This window comes from Myotis lucifugus, unplaced genomic scaffold (assembly GCF_000147115.1).
Source record: "Myotis lucifugus unplaced genomic scaffold, Myoluc2.0 scaffold_95, whole genome shotgun sequence".
Classification (NCBI taxonomy): domain Eukaryota; kingdom Metazoa; phylum Chordata; class Mammalia; order Chiroptera; family Vespertilionidae; genus Myotis; species Myotis lucifugus.
Genome location: NW_005871143.1, coordinates 4,031,048 through 4,053,567, shown reverse-complemented (window position 1 = coordinate 4,053,567; position 22,520 = coordinate 4,031,048). Strand labels below are relative to the sequence as shown.

Below are 22,520 nucleotides of genomic sequence, written 5' to 3'. Positions count from 1 at the left end.
GGTTGGTGAACTGATCACCGTGGCTAAGGGAGCCATCCACAGGCCGCAGCCCCTCGGAGTAGCACGGTGGCTGCAGTCGCTCCGGCATTGCATGAGACACAATATCCGGAGGATCTTGGCATCTCTTTCTAAGAGCAAGAAAAGCTTGCCCAGAAGCCTCTCCAGGCTCACTCTCATATCTCATTGGCCAGAAATTTTGGAGATAACCACTAGACCTTTTTTGCCCTATTTTGACAGTTGTTTCCATAAGCCTGTGTTGCAGGGGCAGTCGACTTGAGAGAGCTGCTGCCTGCTGACTTATCCTTGGAAGATCCACCCCAATACCACCCTTTCTAATGGCCTATCCTGCACCCCTTCTGTGAACTCAAGACAGGGCAGGGGACCCTGGGCATGGTGGGCATCCCTGCTCCACCGACATGCCCACAGCCTTCTTATGCTTGGTCCCTCACAGCCACTGACCTGCACTGGCGTGTGTAACAGGAAAGCAACTTTGGGAGGCTGGTAGCTAATAAAAGCAAAGCTGTACAGGCTTAGAAAACCTTTCCTGACTCCATGCCTTTGCCTAGGATTCGTGTGAGTCAGAGGGACCTTAACCCACATGAATATCTGTAAGACGACGGCACTCTCCCAGGCGCCCCAAGCCCAGGCTTCTGGTCCGTCTTCCTCATTTTTTATCGGCACAAAGTACAGGGCAGCTTTTTGTCTTTCTGGACCTGCTTTCTGACGGACTCTACCTGCAGGATCCTAGACTGCTCCCGCCGGCCAGGCCGTGCTTCCCCTGAATCCCCTCTCGCTACTCTCAGCCCAGGGCGCTCGATGGAAGGCATCTGCTACCAACCAGGCGGCCCTCCGAGTGTCTGGATAGACCCATGGACTGCAGACCCTTTGATTCCATTCGGCCCCTGCTTGTTCTCTCTTAGGGCTGTTGGAGCATCAAAGGACACATTCCAATCTGGGCTTTTTGCCTGTTGCCCAGAGTAAGTGCTCAGTAAATGTTAGCAATGACCTCCCAGACACTTGGCCTCTTCTGCTCTTCAGGGATGCCTGCCTTCCCCAGCCCGCCCCCCCTTCCCGACTCCCCTTCACCTGAGCCCAGGCTCTCCCCGTTCTGCCCCGGGGAGCTGAGATTCCATTATGAGACGTCAGGATGTCTCCCAAGGCCATGCCCACCTGCGTAGTCCTGTGTTGCTGCTCGCATGTCACCGTCCCCACACCCAGGCTTCCCACCATTGTGGTTTCCCTAAAGGAAATATTATCCACTACCCTGACCACTCATGGTGACGTGAACCCATTTAGCGGCAGCATTTTAACCTCTCGGTTCCAGAAGTGGGTTCACCTTTGTGTGTGCATTAGGCCCGTTGTGTGATTCCCACGTCTGCCTGGAGCGGTGCTGTCCAGTGGCGTTCTCGGCAGTCGTGGGCATGCTGTCCCCTGTGCTGGCCAGGACAGCAGCCACCAGCCACGCGGGTGCTTGAGCACTTCGGAGGTGGCCAGTCTGATTGAGGAACTGCACTTTAAATGCTGTTGAATTTTAACTGACTTAGCCGCAGGTGCCTAGTGGGTACGCTCTTAGAGAGCTCAGCTGGAGAAGCAGAGCTGCTTGTGTTTGCAAATGGCCAGCCCCTATCGCTCCCCCCCCCCAACTCCAGACATTAGGGATTGTTAACATCTTGCATTTCAGCCCTGGCCGAGCTGCCCTGTTACCTATGGCATCTGCTACCAACCAGGTGGTCCTCCTAGTGTCTGTACGTAACAGCATAGGAGAGAGACGGGGACATTTTGTTCATTTTATATTCAGTCCCTGTCCCAGTTGCATTTTTTTATTTTATTTTTTAAAATATATTTTATTGATTTTTTACAGAGAGGAAGGGAGAGGGATAGAGAGTCAGAAACATCAATGAGAGAGAAGCATCGATCAGCTGCCTCCTGCACACCCCCTACTGGGGATGTGCCCGAAACCAAGGTACATGCCCCCGACCGGAATCGAACCTGGGACCCTTCAGTCCCCAGGCCGATGCTCTATCCAGTGAGCCAAACCAGCCAGGGCCCAGTTGCGTTTTTTTATATCAAAATGTCCAGGAATAGCAAAAGGGTAAACCCTCTTTCAGCTACAAATAAAGCCAGAGCTGTTATTTGGAAATAGTGGTCATATCCATCAAATTTACATCACAGATGTTGTAAGAACCTATGAGCTTGGTGTGAATTTGATGAGGAGGCTTAACTGTACCCAAGAGAGATGAAAGAAACACCTTTGGGAGACAGACACCACAATTTGACTCGATGAGATATTTGTGGCTGGAGATACAGTGAGAATCCCCGTGAGCAGTGGTTGGTTGACCAGGGTCCAGTAGAAGACAGCAAATGCTGACAAGCCAGCAGGAAATAGCTACTGGGAAATACAACTGAAACAAGCTAGGCACAGGCAATGTCTTGGCCACTTTTGTGCTAGGAAGTCATTGCTGCTCACATATTTAATTTAGCAAAAGCCTCTGAACAAGGGGGGGAAGACTATTAACATCCAAATAGGATTTTAAATCCAGAACAATAGCAACAATTTAATAAGCAAGTGATTCTCCAAGCACAGAAACCTGTACCATCCTATTTCATGTATGAAATCATCCACAGTATCACGAAATCAATTAAATTCTGAGATTTAAATAGTTTACACAGATTTCAAGGTAGGAGGTCCGAAATTATTCTGAGTCATGAAGATGCCTGTATCAGACAGTAAGAAACCTCATAGCTCTTGCAAAACTGCTCCTGCATCTGAGCTGGTCAGAGAATTCCAAAGACTTCTGCCTGCAAATAGAGATAAAAAGATAAACTGGAAGATTCACTAACTTGTGAATTCTAAAAGTACAGGTTCCCTGATCTTACAGAGTCCTGCAGTATCTGCCTTAAATCCCAGTGGTGCACAGATCTATCTCTATCTCTCTCTCTTTCTCTCTCTCTCTCTCTCACACACACACACATACACACACACACACACACACACACACACACAATGACTTTTCCTCACTGGGAAAGAAAATGCACCAGAAACGTGAAAAAAAGTCATATTAGTTTTTGCAACTAAAACTTTAAATTTGTCTTTTTAAATGCTTGAGAGTCAAATACATTAATTAGCAAATAAGCAATACCTAATGGAAAAGTGTTGCTTTCTATGTATGTTTAAAATACTACAAAATAATATCTGTAGCATCATTTAGTTTAATCACATCAACTCCCTGAACTCAGGAGAAATGAAGAAAGTATCCTCAGTGAAAGTCAACAAATACCAGGGAGCCCTTTCCAACTTCTAGGTTGAAAGCTCTTTAATCATTTAATAAAATCCTTAAATAACTTATTTCTTAGCTAACTCTTGCTTGGTACATCATTTCACTGCTAGTGGATTTAATTGCAAACATTTGAAATGTTACTGGGATTAGCAGAAGCTTTTACAGTCACGTGCCACTTAATGACGTTTAGTCAACAATAGACCACATTGTATAAGTTCCTCCCACACTGCCTTTCCTCCTCCTGTAGAGCAGCGCAGTGTATATGTCCGTCTTGCTCCTTCTCCAGAGCAGTGAGGAATCAATTCAGTGACTGCTGCCCACTACCTGGAGCCCTGGGCAAAGGTGTTGAGGAAACAGCACTCACAGCCGGCCCAGCGGACACTGAGCGCTCCATTACCGAGACCATGGCCATGGCTTTGCTGTTGGTCTCAGGACAGCCATGCGTCACATAACTGACATTTCTGTCCATGAGGGACCACACACACAGCAGTGGTTTCATAAGATTCTAATGGAGCTGGAAATTTCCTATTGCCTAGTGACGTCAGAGCTTAATGCATCACTCACATGTCTGGTGATGCGGGTAAGCACACCACTGCTGCCAGCCGTGTAGAGTGCAGCACATGCAGTTATGTACAGTCCATACTACTTGGTAATGATAATAAATGAGTATGTTACTGCTTTATGTATTTACTATACTATGCCTTTTATTAGTATTTTAGTGTGTACTCTTTCTACTTTATAAAAAGAAAGTTTGCTGTAAAACAGCATGCTGTGTTATGCGGGCAGCAGCCTCATACCTCTCGCATGTACCATGTTTCTTGATTGCATCATTATCTCTTGTGCTTGATTTGATCTTGTGTTGTTTTACAAGTTTAGTGTAACCTAAGTGTGCAGTGTTTATGAAGTCTACAGCTACAGTAATGTCCTAGGCCTTCCCATTCACTCACCACTCACTCACAGACTCATCCAGAGCAATTTCCAGTCCTGCCAGCTCTATTCTTAAGTGCCCCATGCAGGTGTACTATCTTTTTATCTTAGCCAGTGGTTCTCAACCTTCCTAATGCCGCGACCCTTTAATACAGTTCCTCATGTTGTGGTGACCCCCAACCATAAAATTATTTTCGTTGCTACTTCATAACTGTAATTTTGCTACTGTTATGAATTGTAATGTAAATATATGATATGCAGGATGTATTTTCATTGTTCGCGACCCACAGGTTGAGAACCGCTGTTAGACCATATTTTTACTGCACCTTTTCTATGTTTAGATACCCAAATACTTACCATTGTGTTGTAATTGTCTATAATATTCAGTACAGTAACATGCTACACAGATGTCTAGCCTAGGAGCAATAGGCTATACCACGTATCCTTGGTGGGTAGTGAGCTGTACCATCTAGGTCTATATTGGGCACTCTGTGATGTTTGAACATTGTTGAAATTGCCCAAGAACACATTTCTCAGAACATGTTGCTGTTGTTAAGGAGGGAATGACTGTATAGTGTTGCTACAATGACACCTTTGTGAGTTACATTGTTGCAGAAGACCAGAGAAAAACCAAGCGATGCTTTTAGAGAAAAGGAGTGACACTGTTTATTTACACCGGCAGACTCAGGGAATAACTTTCCAAATCTGAGTAAAGTAACATGCAGGGGCTTCTCTTTTATATCTTTCTGGGGTCTTTGTCCCACAAATATGGATTATGCTTCCAGTCCTTTTCACAGGGTTTTCAAGAAGGCCCCCAGGTGTAGGGGGTCTCCAGGCCATATCTGATGGTTTGGCCTGGTGCCAGCATTAATAACCCCCCTCCAGAGCAGTGCACTGTTCACAGTTTTATGGCTTCTGTAGCAGGTTCTGCAAGACCAGTTTCCGGGAAAGTGGTAGTGACTTAATTATAGTTTATCAAGAATGTACACTGGGCTTGCTGACATGGATTCAGATTGCTAGCCCCCCAAATATCAAGGTTACATTGGAATTAGCCCTTTTTAGCCTTCTCAAAAGAGCAATGGTAATGCTCAAAGGGTGGATATTTTTCCCAAAAAGAAATGCGTCTGTTTCATGGCTCACTGAGATCAGGACCAGCACCACCAGAGGGATCATCCTCTGAAAGGATTCTCGGCTCTGGGCTCCTTGTGAACATGTGCTTTCAGTCAGAGAGCATATCTGGGAACCTAACATGAAAACATGGAATAGGTTGGACAGCACTCGTGTCTCAAAGGGAAAAACAACTAGCAAATGCTCGCATTAGGCTCTTCATACACAACTTCACAAAGATAAGTATTTGCTTTAACATAGGTGTGCTTTAATTAACCCTTGAGGAACACGGGTTTGAACTGCACAAGTTTACTCATACATGAATTTTGTTGTTCAATAAATATTGTACATGTATTTTTCTCATGATTTTCTTAACATTTTCTCTAGCTTACTTTATTGAAAGAATACAGTATATAATACATATAACATACAAAATAGGTGTCAATCAATCGTTTGTTATTGATAAGGCTTCCAGTCAACAGTAGGCTGTTAGTAGTTAAGTTTGGGGGGGAGTCAAAAGTTATACATGGATTTTCAATAGCACGGGGTCAGTGCCCCTAACCCCTGCATTGTTCAAGATGGACTATTGAGCCATTGGTGATCATTAGTATATTAAAATGTGTCTGAATTTTCACGTGTGCATGTGTACATTCTGCACATGTGCTTTACCAACAAAGATGCAGTCAGACTAACACTTCTAATGTTTTCAGCCCCAAATTGTCACATGACACTTCAGTTACACAATTTATTTACAATGGGAGCACCATCTAATCTAATAAAAGAGAAACATGCAAATTGACCATACCTCCACTACACCCACAAGCCACGCCCACCAGCCAATCAAGAGCGAATATGCAAATTAACCCAACTAAGATGGCATCAGCCACAGAGCTGGAGCAAGCAGGAGGCTTGGATTGCCCCCGGCGATGGAGGAAGCCAAGCTTCCCGCCTGCCCTGCCGGCCCTGAGCTCTGCTCAAGGCTACAAAGTTTCAATTATAGAAGATAAATAAATCCCAGATACCTGCTTCTAGCCTGTGGCCATGGCCAGCCTGAAAATGGCCCTCAGCCCCTCACCCAGGCTGGCCAAATCCCCATGGGGTGAGGGTCCCCACTGGGAGGCTTGACCAGCCTGCAAACAGCCATCAGCCCCTCACCCAGGCTGGCCAGGCACTCCAGTGGGGACCCCCACCCTGAAGGGGGTGTGGCCAGCCTGAAAATGGCCCTCAGCCCCTCACCCATGCTGGCCAGGCACCCCAGCGGGACCCCCACCCTGATCCGGGACACCCTTCAGGGCAAACCAGCCAGCCCCCACCCGTGCACCAGGCCTCTATCCTATATAATAAAAGGGTAATATGCAAATTGACCCTAACAGCAGAATGACTGGGAATGACTGGTCACTATGACACACACTTACCACCAGGGGGCAGATGCTCAATGCAGTAGCTGCCCCCTGGTGGTCAGTGCGCTCCCACAGGGGGAGCTCTGCTCAGCCACAAGCCAGGCAGATAGCTGCCAGCACAGCGGTGATGGAGGGAGCCTCTCCCACCTCCTCAGCAGCACTAAGGATGTCCGACTGCAGCTTAGGCCTGCTCCCCGCTGGCATGTGGACATCCCCTGAGGGTTCCCGGGCTGCCAGAGGGATGTTTGACTGCCAGCTTGGGCCCGATCCCCCAGGGAGTGGGCCTAAGCCAGCAGGTGGACATCCCCGAGGGGTCCCAGACTGCAAGAGGGCACAAGCCATGTTGAGGGACCCCCCGAGTGCACAAATTTTTGTGCACCAGGCCTCTAGTCCTATATAATAAAAGGGTAATATGCAATTTGACCCTAATGGCAGAACGACCAGAACAACCACTGGACCAGTCACTATGAGGCGCATTGACCACCTCTTGGTCCCTTCCCCTGGCCAGCAGGCTCCAATCACCCGATGGTGAACAGGGAACCAGGGGTGGGTGGTGGCAGGGGGCAGGGCCGGCTGCAGGCAGCTGGGGAAGATGGCCCTGATCACAGGCCAGGCCTAGGGACCATATCCATGCACGAATTTTGTGTGCCGGGCCTCTAGTAATTTCATGATGTCATTTATTCTTCTTCTCTGCAAGTACTAACACTAACAGGATTTGAGTTTTAACTGTGACAACTGTGTCTTAATTATAAAGAATTGCTATGTTGTTCTTTTACCATACTTAAGTAACAAAAAATTAAAAATAAGTCATTTTAAATAAGCTCACACACACTCCTATCACTTAATAGCTCAGCACCTGCCAGCTATGCTTTGATCTACACAAGTTACTTAAACCATCGAGTGTTCAGTTTCCTTTATACAATGAGGATAATTTGAGTACCAACTTCATTGTGTTGTTATAAATATATGTATGTGTGAGTATATAGATTTATATATATATATATATATATATATATATATATATATATATATATATGACAGATATATAAAATATATAACAATACATATATATAATGAGCAAAAAACCCTGGCACATGATAAATTCCAAAAATATTGTTTTAGGTGTTGCTATTGTTACTATTATACATAAAATGTCCAGCATAGTGCTTGACACTGAAGACGCTTTAAGTGCTCCAAAAATGTTTCCTCCCATCCCTTCCACCTCTCCGCTCCTCCTTGCCCCTGTCTTTCTACCTTGTGTAGAAGCCTTTCATGTAGCACACAAGTCACTAGCTCTAGACTAAAACTTTACTTACCAGTTTTTTTAATAAAAATATAAAACTTTAGCCCTAACTGGTTTGGCTCAATGGATAGAGCATCAGCCTGCAGACTAAAAGGTGGCAGGTTCAATTCTGGTCAAGGGCATGTACCTTGGTTGGGGGCACATCCCCAGTAGGAGGTGTGTAGGAGGCAGCTGATGGATGTTTCTCTCTCATCAATGTTTCTAACTCTCTATCCCTCGCCCTTCCTCTCTGTAAAAAAAAATCAATAAAATATATTAAATATATATATATATATACACACATATATATACATATATACACACACACACACACACACATATATATATATATATATATATATATATATATATATATATATATATATATATAAAACTTCATTTAGCTAACAATAAACCTAAAATCCATCAATGTACTTCCTAGTTCTTGATGTACTATGCCCAGACAGAGTATGTCATACAATAAAAAGAAAACCGAGGTGAAAAATGATTTGCTATTTTAGCTTATCAGTTATCAGGGTTATTTGCAAGTAATTGGGGGGAAGGGGCTTATCCTATATCTTCCCACTGTCATGCAGATAATGCTTTGATCTGGAAGGAAGTTGGGCCTCAACTAACACAGTCCCTTCCTTTTCAAGGGACAGAAACTGATGTCCCAGGAGTTAAGTGACGTGTTGCAAGCTAGTGAGGACAAAAACAAGAAGACAGCTCTCCAGAGCTCAAGGTCTGGCTTTGTGCACTGCGCCTGCTGCGCCTGTTCCCGCCCAGCTCTCCTGAGAATGAATCAGGGTGCTCACCAGCACCTCTGTTTGCTGGGCTGCAGGCCTCCCAAGGAGCATGGTCTATAACCGCACCCTTTCCATGTCTATCAGTGCCCCCTTCCATTTCTCTTTGCCTGAGGTGGGAGGGCATTCTCTTCCCTTGAGCCCCCAGACTGTTAAGGACTTGAGTGGCCCAATATTAGCACTCTTCTTCCTTCTGAGTTTCTGAACCATTTTAGAGGTAAGACAAGTGGGTGATCAAAGTGTAGGGAGACAGCACCTTTATTACTGATAAAGGCTGGTCTGGAGGAGGACATGGATGGGCCTGACAACTCTGCTCAACCCCCCACCCCCCAGCCTAGATCTCAGGGTCAGCCCAAGAGGGCAAGGCTGCCTCCTGAGTCACCACCAGCCCAGGGGGCAGGGAGGAGTGCCGAGCACACCCCAGTGCTCACACTGGGGCTCTCTCCACCCAGTGGGGAGACAGGCGCCAGCAGTGAGGTACCTGGAGGGGGTAGGGAGCTACGCAAAAATAAGGAGGGCTTAGGAAAACACCTCCTCAAGAAACCAAAGGAGTGAGGAGAAGTTTTCCCCTAACAAAAGCTATTCTTTTTTCATTTCACTTAACAAAGCAGCATGCAGATTTCATGTTATTTTTTATGAACAAGCATTTTTACAGAAAAAAATGAATAATCATTAAACCCTACTTATATTTTTGCCAGATTTACTTCAGAACTTTGCCAACCTGCATGCATACTTCATTTTGATGTTTTTATAATCACTGTGTACATATTGTTCTCCACTCCTGTTTTTGTACTTGACATTATTTCAAACACATTCTTATGTATCTGCATCACCCACACGGGCATTTCATTGCATTTGTTTCATTCCGAGCAAGGCTATCCATTTGGCAAGTGGCACGGGGACTTGGTTTTTATTTATTTGTACAAATACTCTTCATACTTGGAATAATTATTCTTTTATTAGCTGTGTTGAGCTCATGTTTCCCTATTATTCTGGGCTCCTTTTTATTTGGTTTATAGCATTCTATTTTGCAAATTAAAAACCAAAAAGTTTTATGACTACGTCAAAACTATCCATTTTGCTTTTCTTTTACACAACCTGAAAAATAAATATGTATATGTGAACACACATTTATTTATATTGCTTATTCTAACTTTTAAATCTTTTTAGTTTTTTATCTTTGAGAAATTTATTGCAGTAATGGCTCAATATGCAGACATAAAGCAGTTCTTTTTTTAAGTTAAATTCTTTATTGTTTAAAGTATTACATAAGTCTCCTTTTTCCCCCATTGACCTCTCCCCAGCCGCTCCCATCCCCTAGCACATGCCCTCATAAAGCAATTTTTTATAGTCACATTTAACTATTATTTATTAAGTAAGGAGTTATTGTCCAACTAGAAATACATTTTTAAACATAAGTTTTTTTTATATAAACCATAAAGCATATCCTAAAATATCAGATTCAGTGGTGAACTTAAATTTATACTATAGTACTTTTGTTTTTCAAAATTAAAATTAATACTTTTTATCTTAACCTGCAAAGTATCATAAACCCTGAGCCCACTCAGAAAAGTCCATCTTTCATATCATTTTTTAAAAGTAGAAACTGTTTTTACATAGGTATCCACAAGAACCTGAAAGAATTCTAGTTGCTCATTGGTTTTTATGGTGGCATTCACCTATTTTATTAAAAAAAAAAAGAACTTTAGTTACCTTAAGGTTTGAGAAAATTTAATTGATCAGAAATTGATGTCAATCACCCTAAAACTAGAGAGTATTCCTAAAGCAAAATAAATAACAATAGCAAAACAGTAATTTTTAAAAACCACTTGGAATGTAGTCACAATTCCCAAGCAAACAAGCAAACAAAAATTCAAATTATTCTTTTAGGCCAATCTTCTAGAATACAACTTTTGCATAAATTGTACTTTTAGAATATTTTAAAAATTCAATGCAAGACAAGTTCTACCTCTCATATGTGATCTTCATGTAGCCTGAGCACATGTCCTCTATCTTCTTTCACCCTTCTTTTTTTCAGCCACTTCTCAGGACTTCTCAATCTGGCTACATTTCCCCGGCTCACCCCAGCTGGCTCACACTAATTCTCTCTGTGCCTGCTTTTCTGCATTTCTTCACCACATCTTGCCCCCCTCTCTTCCCCAAGCCATGTCTGTTTTCTCCTGAGCATTTGGCACAATGCCTGCCTGGCTTATGAGAGGAGAGGCAGGGCAGGGTGTGGTGAAGCCCAGAGCTTTGGAGGAAGCAGGTTGGTCTGTAGTTTCTATAAACCATAACGTGTATCCTAAGGAGCTCATAGAGAGCGTCTGCCTTTCTCACAAGTTGATAATTATAACCTCGCAACAGGAGTTTATCAATTGAGTTAATTCACTCTCACCTTTCCCTTCGTTGTCCTTGATTTGGTATTACCAACATCTTCATTCGTTACGCCACACAAGAAGAGGAAAGTCGGTCTGGCACAGCATCATGGCCAGTTCTGTATCTTAGATCCACGTCACCATGCTCCTCTCTCCCCTCTGTGATCTGATTTCCTTGTTAGATATGTCAGCATCTGACACATATTACACCTCCACTCTACCCTACTGCTCTCTCCAGTCCCAATGGTCTTCAAGTTCATCAAACTTGGAACCACCAAGCCTTAGGAATTCCCCGCTGGTTCCTTGCCTAGAAGATGAATATACGAGGTCCATTACATTAATGTTTCTACTTTGTGTATGTTCAAAAATGCCATAATAAGAATTTTAAGTAACAGTTACTTAACAATGATAACATCATTCTATGCCCATGTTATATGAACCCAAATAAAATGTTTTTCACTTCTGTCACTACCAATCTTGGTCATAGATGATATTGATTATGAATTTTTGTACATATTGAATGGTTTTAATTATTTCTACTAGATATGTATACATATGTAGTATATATAGATACATACATGCATGCATACATACATAAATAAAACATGATTATTAACGTTAATGTTGAAGAAATGACGAAAAGCTAAGAAATTAGTGTGATCTGTACATTGCTATTGTGTAAATAAAAAGAAAAATAAACCTTTAGAAAGACAATTTCAGAAGATCCAGGTATGTGTCACTAGACATTAAATTATTCATACACATAAATTTCATTTATTGGAATCTCTTTTAAAGGGGGGACTTCTAATGGCAGGAGAGATTTTATATAAGAAGATGGTCAATAGAACTTCCTTTTTTCATAATAGCATAAAACATTTGAAATCCCTTTGTGACCAACCATAGGGAGATAGCTGGATAAACATCAGTATATTCATCGTACCTAATAATAGACAAGCATGTAAATTGACCGTCCCTCCGCTATGCTAACCAGCCAATCAGGAGAGTATGCAAATTAACCCAACAAAGATGGTGGTTAATTTGCATATTAGGCACGAAGCGACGGAGTGAAGACTGAAGGCTCTGCCCAGAGTGAAGGCCTGGTCCCAGGTGCTGGAGGAAAACCGGTGCCGGCAGCCAGGAGAAGGGAAGGCCTATTGCACGAATCTCTTCGTGCAACGGGCCTCTAGTCTAATATAATCATTAAGATGGTAATTCTACAAATTGTAATGCTATAATAGTAAAGAAAGACAAAATTTGATTCATAGTAAGAATATAACTGAAAAATATGTACTAAAAAAGAAATTGTATCTGTTAGGGTGGCGATATGATCAGTGTCTTATTTCTTCTTTTTTCTCCTTTTTTCATTTTTTTTCAATGGAAATGTATATGTAGACATTATGACAGTGGAATTCCCAAGGTTGTTTCTTCTCTAAAGTGGTATGGGCCTTGTGACTTAGCAAAAGTACGTTTAATTCATAGGGAGCTAAATTTTTTGAGGGGTAAATAGACGCAAGAGGAATGAGTGATATTGCTACTCTGTTACTAACAAAGCCTTTGGCATTAAGCCTGGGTGAAACCAGGGCTCACAGAGTAATCCGACCGCAGTTGTATCTTTCTTCCCAGTGTTGCTTCTGTGGCATTTCTAACTGTTAAAATGTGCACCAGAAAAAACAAATGTGCACCAATCACCCCACTGCGTCTTTGCCCCAACAAAGCAGAGCTTGGCAACAGCGCTGAAACCCCTTCTCCACTGATTGTCTTATCCAGGACTTTTATTACACTTGGAACATCAAAAATCAAAGTGGTTTCCAAGAGATGTATTAAACTGAATGGTAGCTGTGTCATTATTTCAACAACTGGGAACTTGAAGCAGAGCTACTTCCCACGGCGTTGGTTTGAACATGCGAAATTAAAGCATGTTAAGAGGAATGGTACCATACATGATGGGATGCTGTGCAGGGACCCTCAGACTGCAGCCCTTCCCACCCTACAGACCCTCGGTTCAGCAGTGTCCTCTCCGTGGCATTAGCCTTGGGTCTGCACTGCTCGTATTAGTGAGGAGGAGTAATCATCTTGCTAATCAGTTATAATAACGACTGACTGCTACCATTTGGGGCAATAAAAAGGCTAAACGAGAAAAGGAAGAAAACAGACGCACAACACTCTTTTCGAGTGCCGTGCTGTATGTTGTCTGTTTCAGATGATTTTTTTGCTCTCCGTTATGTTTTCTCTATGTTTATAGGACATTCAGGTTAAAAATTCTTCGTCCTTGAGCCATACGTTATATAAAGCCTGCTCATGTGTAGGTCACTCTGTTGAACATATATGTCATAGATAATTGGGGCAGGGGCTGGCAGAGGGTCCTTTATCGCCATATATCATTGTGGATCAAGTTACAGCCTTGGGAAGGGCAGAGCAAAAGGATTGTGTTTCCCCATTTAACCTTGGGGTCATTTCGCTGTTTCATTTCTACAAGTGAGTCATCTTGCTTGCAGTTGTAAGCCAGGTAATTGCTTTGCTCGTTTCTGTGTTCTGACCAAGCATCACGTAAGAGTCTTCCATCAGGGCATTTGCTCATTTTACTAGAACAGCCTTCAGTCCCCTTTAAAATTTTATTTTATTTCAGTGTCTAGTTATGGAGGACTCCCCTGGGCTAGGATGAAATCACACTGGGGGTGGGGGGGGGGGAGTTGATTTGACAAACGGCCACTGTGCAGGAGCCTTTGATCCTCCCCATGGTGTTAACTGGCTGCCCCTTGCTTTGCTGAGCTGTAAGCCAGATCAGAGTCTGCCCGCCCACAGGACCAGCGAGCACTGGTGAGCTCCGGAGAATTCGGGCACTTCCCGCATTCTGGCTGCTGTGGCCTTTCAGAGGGAATTTGGGCAGACGCAGCGAGAAGACGGATGAGTTTTTTCCTAGGCGGGAGTATCATGCTCCTGGCACTTGTTGCGTGATATGGAGCCCTTTATTCTCTGAAGTAGGAATTCCTAACCCTGGTTTTCCAGTCTCTGAGGTCTGCTCAGTTTTTCCAAGTTTCCAAGATTATGAAGAATAATCAATTTTTATTCACTTTCATTAAAAAAAATAAAGAGACAAAATATGGTGGATTGTGGTTAGAAAGATGGAGAGAAAAGAAGCAACTGACTAAAGATCATTGGAAACTCTTGCGCTGGTAGTTAGATGGCACATCTCTAAAAATAAAGTAAATGTCTCAAAAGCAAAAGAACAAGTGCAGATGTTGATAAAGATGGAGACTCAGTTAGCAGGGCCTGGAGGTCACCCTTCGCGGAGGCAGGCGTTGTCTAACGGCACTTCCTCTCCCTGGCAGATGGGGAGCTCTCCATATCCAATGAGGAGGACTCCCTGGAAAACGGACAGTCCCTGAGCGCCAGCCAGCTGTCTCTGCCCGCCCTGTCCGAAATGGAGCCGGTCCCGATGCCCAGAGATCCCTGCTCATACGAGGTGCTCCAACCTTCAGACATCATGGATGGGACAGGTAATAGCCCTGCGAGAGTTCACCACAGGCCCCAGCAGGGGGCATTAAGGCTCTTTGGCCTGGCTGGACTTGGGGTTTTATTGTCCACCACCCCAAGCGTTAGAATCCTAGAAATAGGGATGCAACTGACCAACCAGTACATACTGAGTATAAAAATTGGGAAGATATCCAGTTATTATTCTAGATTTTAAAAATATTTTTATACCTTTAATACCTTTAAAGTGACATACCTGTTTTTGTACTATTGATTATGTAAAATGTCATTGTTTTGTTTCCTAACACTCATTTCTGTTAAGATCAAACTAAAGAACCCTGCACTTCTCTCTGGTTCCTATCTAACTCACCTGTCTGCTTGCCCCGGCATTTCGGTTCATCCTCGCCCCAGTTACCAATTAATGGTTGTATCAATTTAACAAGTTGTACCAATTTACTGTATACAATCAATGTGTTCATTGGCCGTTACATTGTTTACCATTTGCTGGTTAACTTATATCCTGTCAACAGATGATTTTGACGCCATCTAACTACTGCTCCCTCTCTGGTCCAAAGCCCTCTGAGTGGCCAATACTCATTCCCTCCTGGGACCCTCCCCAAGCCAGTAAGGATGGGTCCTGTTGTCAGGAGTCACGCCTGGGGGAAGGGACCTCTTGGAAGATCTGGTGTGGGTTAGGGAGGCCACGTCCTTTCCCCACACCAGGTGCACAGTCTCCTCAGCAGAGCGCAGGTGGGAGGATGGCAGAGATGGTGTCTCACAGAGTCAGGTCCCGGGCTTCACTTTGGGACCAGGTGTGTCCCACGCTGATAATAACAGTGTCTCTTGGGACGGGGGAGCATTGAGCACTCAGGGGGGTTATTGCCAGGGCTTGGGTGCTGCAGGGAACACTGCTACCCAGGTCAGAGAGAAAGAAGGCGCGGAGAGGAGTCCCTTCTGGGCATTCTTACTGTAGCTGCGATAGGAGGAAGAAGTACAGGCCGCTGAGTTGCATCCCCCGTCCCGCAAGCTGGGGCGATTTTCCCAGCTGAAGCAGTGAATTGTGTTTGTATTCACCCTTCCCTGTAACACTGATCAGATGGCTTTGATGGGCATGGTGAGGTCTGACATCCAGTGGAGCCACAGTTTCAGACTGTCATCTGCCAGGAGGCCTATGCCTCTGCCCAAGACAGCTCCTCACTGGAGCCAGTCGGGGAAAAGGAAGAATCGGGCCCAGTGCAGAGCAAAGAGAAATGGGGCGAGCACATGCCAGTTCGGCTCAGTGGATGGATCATTGGCCTGAAGACCAAAGGGTCCCAGGTTCAATTCCAGCCAAGGGCACCTACCTTGGTTGCAGGCTCCTCCCCCGCCCGGGCCCTGGTGCGGCTCGGCTCGTGTTTCTCTGTCTTTCCCTCTCTTCCACTCTCCCTAAAAAAATATCCTCAGGTGAGGATTAACCAAAAAAAGTGTGTAGGGGGGAGAAAGAAATGGGGCAAATCAAAACAAGAAAACCATAATTCAGGCCAGTAAGAGGAGAGAGGGAGGGGGAAGACAAAAAGGTGTTGAGGAGCATCCTTCACCTGGTTGAGGTTTTTAGGAGCCGCAGGGCCAGGGAGGTGCGTGTAGAAGGCAGGGCGCCCACCACTCAGGGGGCTCCAGAGCAGCTGCCCCACATGTGTAGGCCGCCCCCCTGGTTCAAACTCTAGGCTGTCTTCATTACCTGGTGTCCCAGACCTGGGAGCAAGGACGAGACCCAGCGGGCAAAAACAAGAACTCCCTCTCTCTCCCTGCCTAGCACAGGGCAGCGGGCCCCAAGGGAGGTGCTGGTGTTTGGTGCTGGCTCGGGTCAGAGGAGGCACTTCGTTCCAGACGCATTACCCTGCCGTCTGTGGGCCGTCACATTCTAGAGCACCCACAGAGTCAGCATTATAACCGCCGAGATGGACGTGACAACGTTTTGAGAAAATGCCTTCTTCCTTTTTCTCCCTCTTGATCCTTCCCCCCTCTCCCTTTCCTGCCTCTGCCTCTGCCTCCCCACTGTGCCCGGAGAGGGGTTTCCAGCGTCCTCTCTAGCTCCCCACACGCTCGGGACCGCCTGGAGGAGCCGGAGCGCTGCCTGTGGCTGCCCCTCCCCTGTCCTGTGTGCTCGCCAGCCCCACGCACTGCATCTGTGTAATGTCTCCTGTGTGTCCTGTGGTTGTCCCCTCAGTGTCTGAAGAGAGTCCCTCTGCCAGTGAGTCTGGAGTCCTCCTGTCCCAAGATCCTTCAGCCAAACCAGTCCTGCTACTGCCCCCCAAAAAACCTGCTGCTTTCTCTGGAGACCATGAGGAGACCCCAGTGAAGCAGCTGTCCCTCCTCAAGCAGCCCCCCGCCCTGCCTCCCAAACCCACAGCCAGGATTGCCAACCACTTGACAGGTGAGTGAAGACGTCTCTGGGAGCACCGCCCCCCCTTCCCTTCAAGGGAAACCTCTGCTCTTCCTTTTCACCTGAAGCCCGTGCATCGCCTCGGGGAAGCCACTCTGTGGGACTGCGGGACTGTGGGTGTTTCCGTGTGTGTCTTGGTACACGCAGTCATGCCTGGGTTTGTGTCTTTGTGTCAAGAAATATTCGATATACACCTACCAGTCATGTGCCAAGAGCCTTCAGTCATGTGTATCTGTAAACGTGTACATCCATGTGAGTAATTCAAGACCACTTGCCCATCTAGGTGAGTTAGGTTCCATGTCAAAGTCTTTGCAAAGATAAAGAGTAGCACCTTGTTCCCTTCATAATGAATTTGCCAAAACTTTAAATTTTTGTCTTTAAATTATTGATGTGAAGGCCAGCATATTTCTTTTATTAAAATTTATATCTGTGCTGTTCTCTTAAAAATAGAAAAAAATAAATAAGCACCAGCGAAGTGGTTTGACCTATGAACCAGGAGGTCGGGGTTCGGTTCCAGGTTGCCCGGAATCCATGCCCAGTAGGGGGCTTGCAGGAAGGAGGCAGCTGATCAATGATTCTCTCTCATCATTGATGTTTCTATCTCTTTCTCCTTTCCTCTGAAATCAATAAAGAAAACTTTTTTAATTTTTAAAAAGCAAAGACAATATCTGTAAAGTATTGTGAGAAATACTTTTAAAAGAAGAGTAAGCTTAGGAATGTTGTTCTAAAATGATTCTTGCATTTTCATTTTTAAATTGTTGCTTAACTGATGTGCCCACGGTATTAAATCAGCTGTCCAGTAAATTGCCCTTCCCTGCACATTAGCACGTGAATCAGATACCCCTGGGATTTGAGCCTGTGGTGTATCAGAGACTAAAGATTTCAGAGGGTTGTTCTCCAACCTTGATAGTAATCCCACCTGATGCTGATCAACTGCCTTTTTACAGTGTCTTTGGTATTCTTATTGTTTTTATTTATCTCCGTAGATTTTTGTAAGATGGAATGGGGATAGAGGTTGGGAAGAATAGACACTTATTTTATAATAGAAAATTGAGGTTCAAGAAAATAAATGCCGTTTTCCAGGGTGGGCAAGAATTCTGCTGTAGAGCCACGATTAGACCCTGTGTTTCCCGACGCCTAGTTCAGTGAATGTTGTTCCAGGATCGTGGGATTCTCTCATGCGGTGCTGGGTTTTATTAGAGTCCAACCTAAACATGGAGCTGTGTCAAACTACTCCATCAACGTATGCATCGATCCCTGCAGATGTTTGTGGTTTAAAAGGGCAAATTTCCATGTATACCATTCAATTCATTAATAACACTTTCGTTCAGTGCCCCAAAGTTTAAACGCATAGAAAACCACAAGGAGAAAATGCTCGCAGAAGAGAGCCTCCTTCCAAGAGAGCACCCTGTCCATCTACCTATCATATCTACCTATCTATCTATCTACCTATCTATCTATCTATCATCATCTATCTATCATATCTACCTATCTATCATATCTATCTATGATCTATCATCTATCATCTATCTATCTATGATCTATCTATCTTATCTATTATCTATCTATGATCTATCATATCTATTATCTATTTATGATCTATCATATATATCTATTATCTATCTATGATCTATCTATCATCTATCTATCTATCTATGATCTATCATATCTACCTATGATCTATCTATCTATCATCTATCTGTCTATCTAACTATGATCTATCTATCATCTATCTATCTATCTATGATCTATCATATCTACCTATGATCTATCTATCTATCATCTATCTGTCTATCTAAAATACTGCTGTACAGTCTTCTATCACTGCTCTGTGCACTCAGTGATATACTGTGAACTGATTCCCATGTTAGTGAAGATGCACATGATTTTCTTGGCTGCTTGGTCTTGGTCAGGATTTACTTGATTGCCCTCTTATGGGCTTTCCATCTTCTCCTTGTGAAAAGCACAATAGCAAACATCCTCAACATCATATGTTTTTCTTTATAAGCATGTTCGAGTCTTCTCTAATTTATTTCTAAAATTAGAATTGCTTGGTTATATATACAGTGGATTCTTGAACAATGCATGGGTGTGGGGTGCTGGCCCCCCATTCAGTTGAGAATCCACATTTAACTTTTGACTCCCTAAAAACTTAAGCTGCCCCTCTGTCTCTGGGGGTCTTGGTTCCAGGACCCCTGCGGATACAAAATTCCGAGGATGCTGAAGTCCCCTAACTTAGAACAGTGCATGCAGTCAGCCCTCTGTGTCCACAGACTCCCAACTGTAAATCAAAAATTATTTATTGAAAATATCTGCATATAATGGAGCCACGCAGTTCAAACCTCTGTTGTCCAAGGGTCAAATATATATTTTTAAAAATAGGGTGGCAAAATCACTACTGTCAAGAGTGATCCTTGTAGTTCAGTGCATGCCATCTGATGAAAGGTTACTGGACAAGGCTGAGGCTTGAGCTGACCTTTGGAGCATGAAGGGCATCTATAGAGAATGAGGGAAGAGTATTCCAGGAAAGAAGACCCTGGATAAAGACTCAGAGGGACCAACATCCGGGTCAGTGACCAGGTGGCTGAGCCAAGGCGGGCCCATCTCGGGATGTATTGAGAGAGGGTTCACTGGGGAAGGCATCCGAGGATTTAGATTGTATGCCTGTGGCAGTGGAAAGCCTGTAGAGGTTTTTGAGCAGGGGAGTGCTATGATTAAAACTAGCCTTTACAAAAGTTTCCTGGGTCACTGTGTAGACTGAACAGAAAGAAGACATGGTGGAAGACCTGACAGAGAAGCCACCGAGGCCAGACCTATGCCTCGTTCTCCAAAATCACTAGTTGAGTTAAGTCGAACAGCTTGAGCCTATTTAAGAGGCTCCTCCAGTTGTTGAAATATGAGTTAACAAGCATCTGGCTGATAGCAGTGGGAAGAGAGAGAACAGAACATTAGATAAGACATTTTAAAGAAGAATTGACAGAATTTCTTAGCCAGCAGCACCCTTTAATTTATCTAATTAATGAGGGCACACTCCATTCATGCATAGCTTCAGCTCTGAGCCCTGAACTTGCGTAGCCTGGCATCCTCCGGACTCTTGTCAACTAGCCCGATCTCTCTGGCTTCCCTCATTCTTTCCCAAGAAGAGTGGACTTTATCTATTACCTGTAAATCTCACCTCCATATCAAATGGATAAAAAAGTCGTCCTTACCATAGTGTACTTGGTAGCCTCTTAAATATGACAAAGACAAAACAGGTACAGAAGCCTGAGGGCTATGATCCCGGAGCTGGGCTTTTGGGTTTAAACTCAATTAGATTTGCTTGAATTTAGTAAGTGAGTAATCAGTCATAATGAATCCCCATCACCATGAGGCAGCTACACTAACCCTGTGTTCTGTTACTAATTACCCGAGAGACATCTGGGCCATGTCAGAAGGAATTAATAAACTGAGAATTCTAGAGCTCTAAATTGAGACTTAGGAGTTTCAGCGTGTTCTCAGTGTCTTGTTCCGTTGACAATTTGAAAGGAAACACAAGACAATTTGAAAGACACCAAGCCTTAGTGTTAGTGGTGAATTGTCTGGTACAATGCTGGCCTGAACTGGGCTACACCCAGGTACACGATCAGGGGGAACGATGCAGAAATATCTCTGCTTTGGTATTTGCTTCAACTTTATCAGGAAATTAACTTGGAGACTGTTTATCATACAAATTGTCTCTGTCCTTGAGCCAGATACAGAGAAGCCCTCCTGCTCTCCCAAACTATTTCTTTCTTCTCCTACTGTCATCCTTTTCTATCTCATCTTGTCCAGCACCAGCATGCACAGTAGCATGTACTAAAGGTCAGGAATGGCCGGGTACTGCAGTCCCTTCCATTCTTCCAGAACTGGTTGCATAATGAATACGATCTGAAATGAATGATTCTCAAAATGCATCCTTCTTGGAATGATGGCTGACCCTAAAGGAAAAGGGTGGTTGAGGCAAAAACAAAAAAAACACTGCTTCTTCCTTTCTAAGTCTTCCTCAGTCACCTCTCCAGCCATCCTATCTCCAGAAGTCAAATGTTAGACAATGCACAAATAATCCATGCCTTCTGCATAAGGGACTTGCAATTGTGTGCCCCACGAGTGCCATTTGAATAAATGATGAACCTACATGGTAGCTGGCCTTTAGTCTGACGTTTACACTTGGGTAGTAACAATGGCAGCTGCCAGATTTTGAAAACTTTACAACATACCATTCAGTCCTGTGAGGTAGGTACGATTATCATTATTCTGTACTTTTCCCAGTGGAAAAAAATGAAATTTAGAGAATTGAAATGACTTGATGATGGTTACATAGGTAGTTAGTTGGTGGCAGAGATGGACCAGATCTATATTGTTGGACTCCAGAGCCCTAACTTATAACCATTAGTTTATACCATGTCCACCAAGATACCTATTCTTAAAATAAAATCAAAATCATTTACATTCTTTATGGTTAATTGTTGGGGGTTTTTTTGTTTCTTTGTTTTTGTTTTGTGTTTTTTAATCTATTTAAGACCAAAACAATGATCCAGTCTTTCAAAAGTATGTTCTGAAGGCACTTAATTATAGAGGAGGACCTGACCACAGTTGGGTCAGGTTTCAAAGAACATGATAGAAGGAGACAGTCTATAAGATTCAAGAATGGGGCAAATAATATTGGAGCATTTGGCCACAATTCAGAAAAAAAAAAAAAGGAAACTGTTGCTGATCCTTAAAAACAAGTCCTCCCGTGAATGTGAACCTGCTGAGGGCTTGAACCTCAACTACCAGGAAACCTACTGTATTATCAGAACTAGGTTGATTGCTAGTTTTAACATTACAAACTATTTGCAACTGCAAATTTACCTGACAAATGGTATCCGTGCCCGCTGGTATTTTTCAGCCCCAAGAGGTGTCTAATGAGAACCCTCTATCCAGTGCTTGTCAAGCCAAAGCCAGTATTCCTGTTTACAGCTGTCTCTAGTTTTGTGGACATTGTCTACAATGGACTGTTCTGCAGTTACATTCCGATATGTAATTTCACTTGGTTTCTCTGTTGTTCTCTGATTCTGTCTGGCCATTGCTTTCCAATCCCCATCCACCGTCCTTATTCTCCTCTTCCTGCCTCCTCTACAACCCTACAAATCACCTGACTACTTTTGCCTCCCTCCTTGCTTTCCTACCAGTATTCTACCCTGACAGTGGGAGAAAACTGATGGTTAGACCACTGTGACCTTGGACCTCATCTGTGCCTTCAAATGTTAATGACTCCTAACCCAGAAGCCTCATGAAGTGGTTACAGGTTCACACTTTCTTGATAACTGATCCCTTGAAGGAATGGGAAACTTACCTGAGTTCACTCTTTATATCCATTTCTCCATACTTTCCCAGCCTTCATCTGTCTTCAAAAGGCAGAAACTCTTTTTTCAGTGCAGGTACACACTATTGATTA

General features: G+C 43.9%; 1 protein-coding gene across 1 annotated transcript in view; it reads left to right on the top strand.

Annotated features, from left to right (window-relative positions):
• The window catches only part of PHACTR1 (phosphatase and actin regulator 1), a 227,667-nt gene that overhangs the window by 134,074 nt on the left and 71,073 nt on the right, over positions 1–22,520 (top strand). The window contains exons 4-5 of the mRNA XM_006091776.3: positions 14,502–14,669; positions 16,850–17,056. Of these exons, the coding sequence (XP_006091838.2) occupies positions 14,502–14,669; positions 16,850–17,056 (375 nt within the window). The remainder of the gene's footprint in view (positions 1–14,501; positions 14,670–16,849; positions 17,057–22,520) is intronic.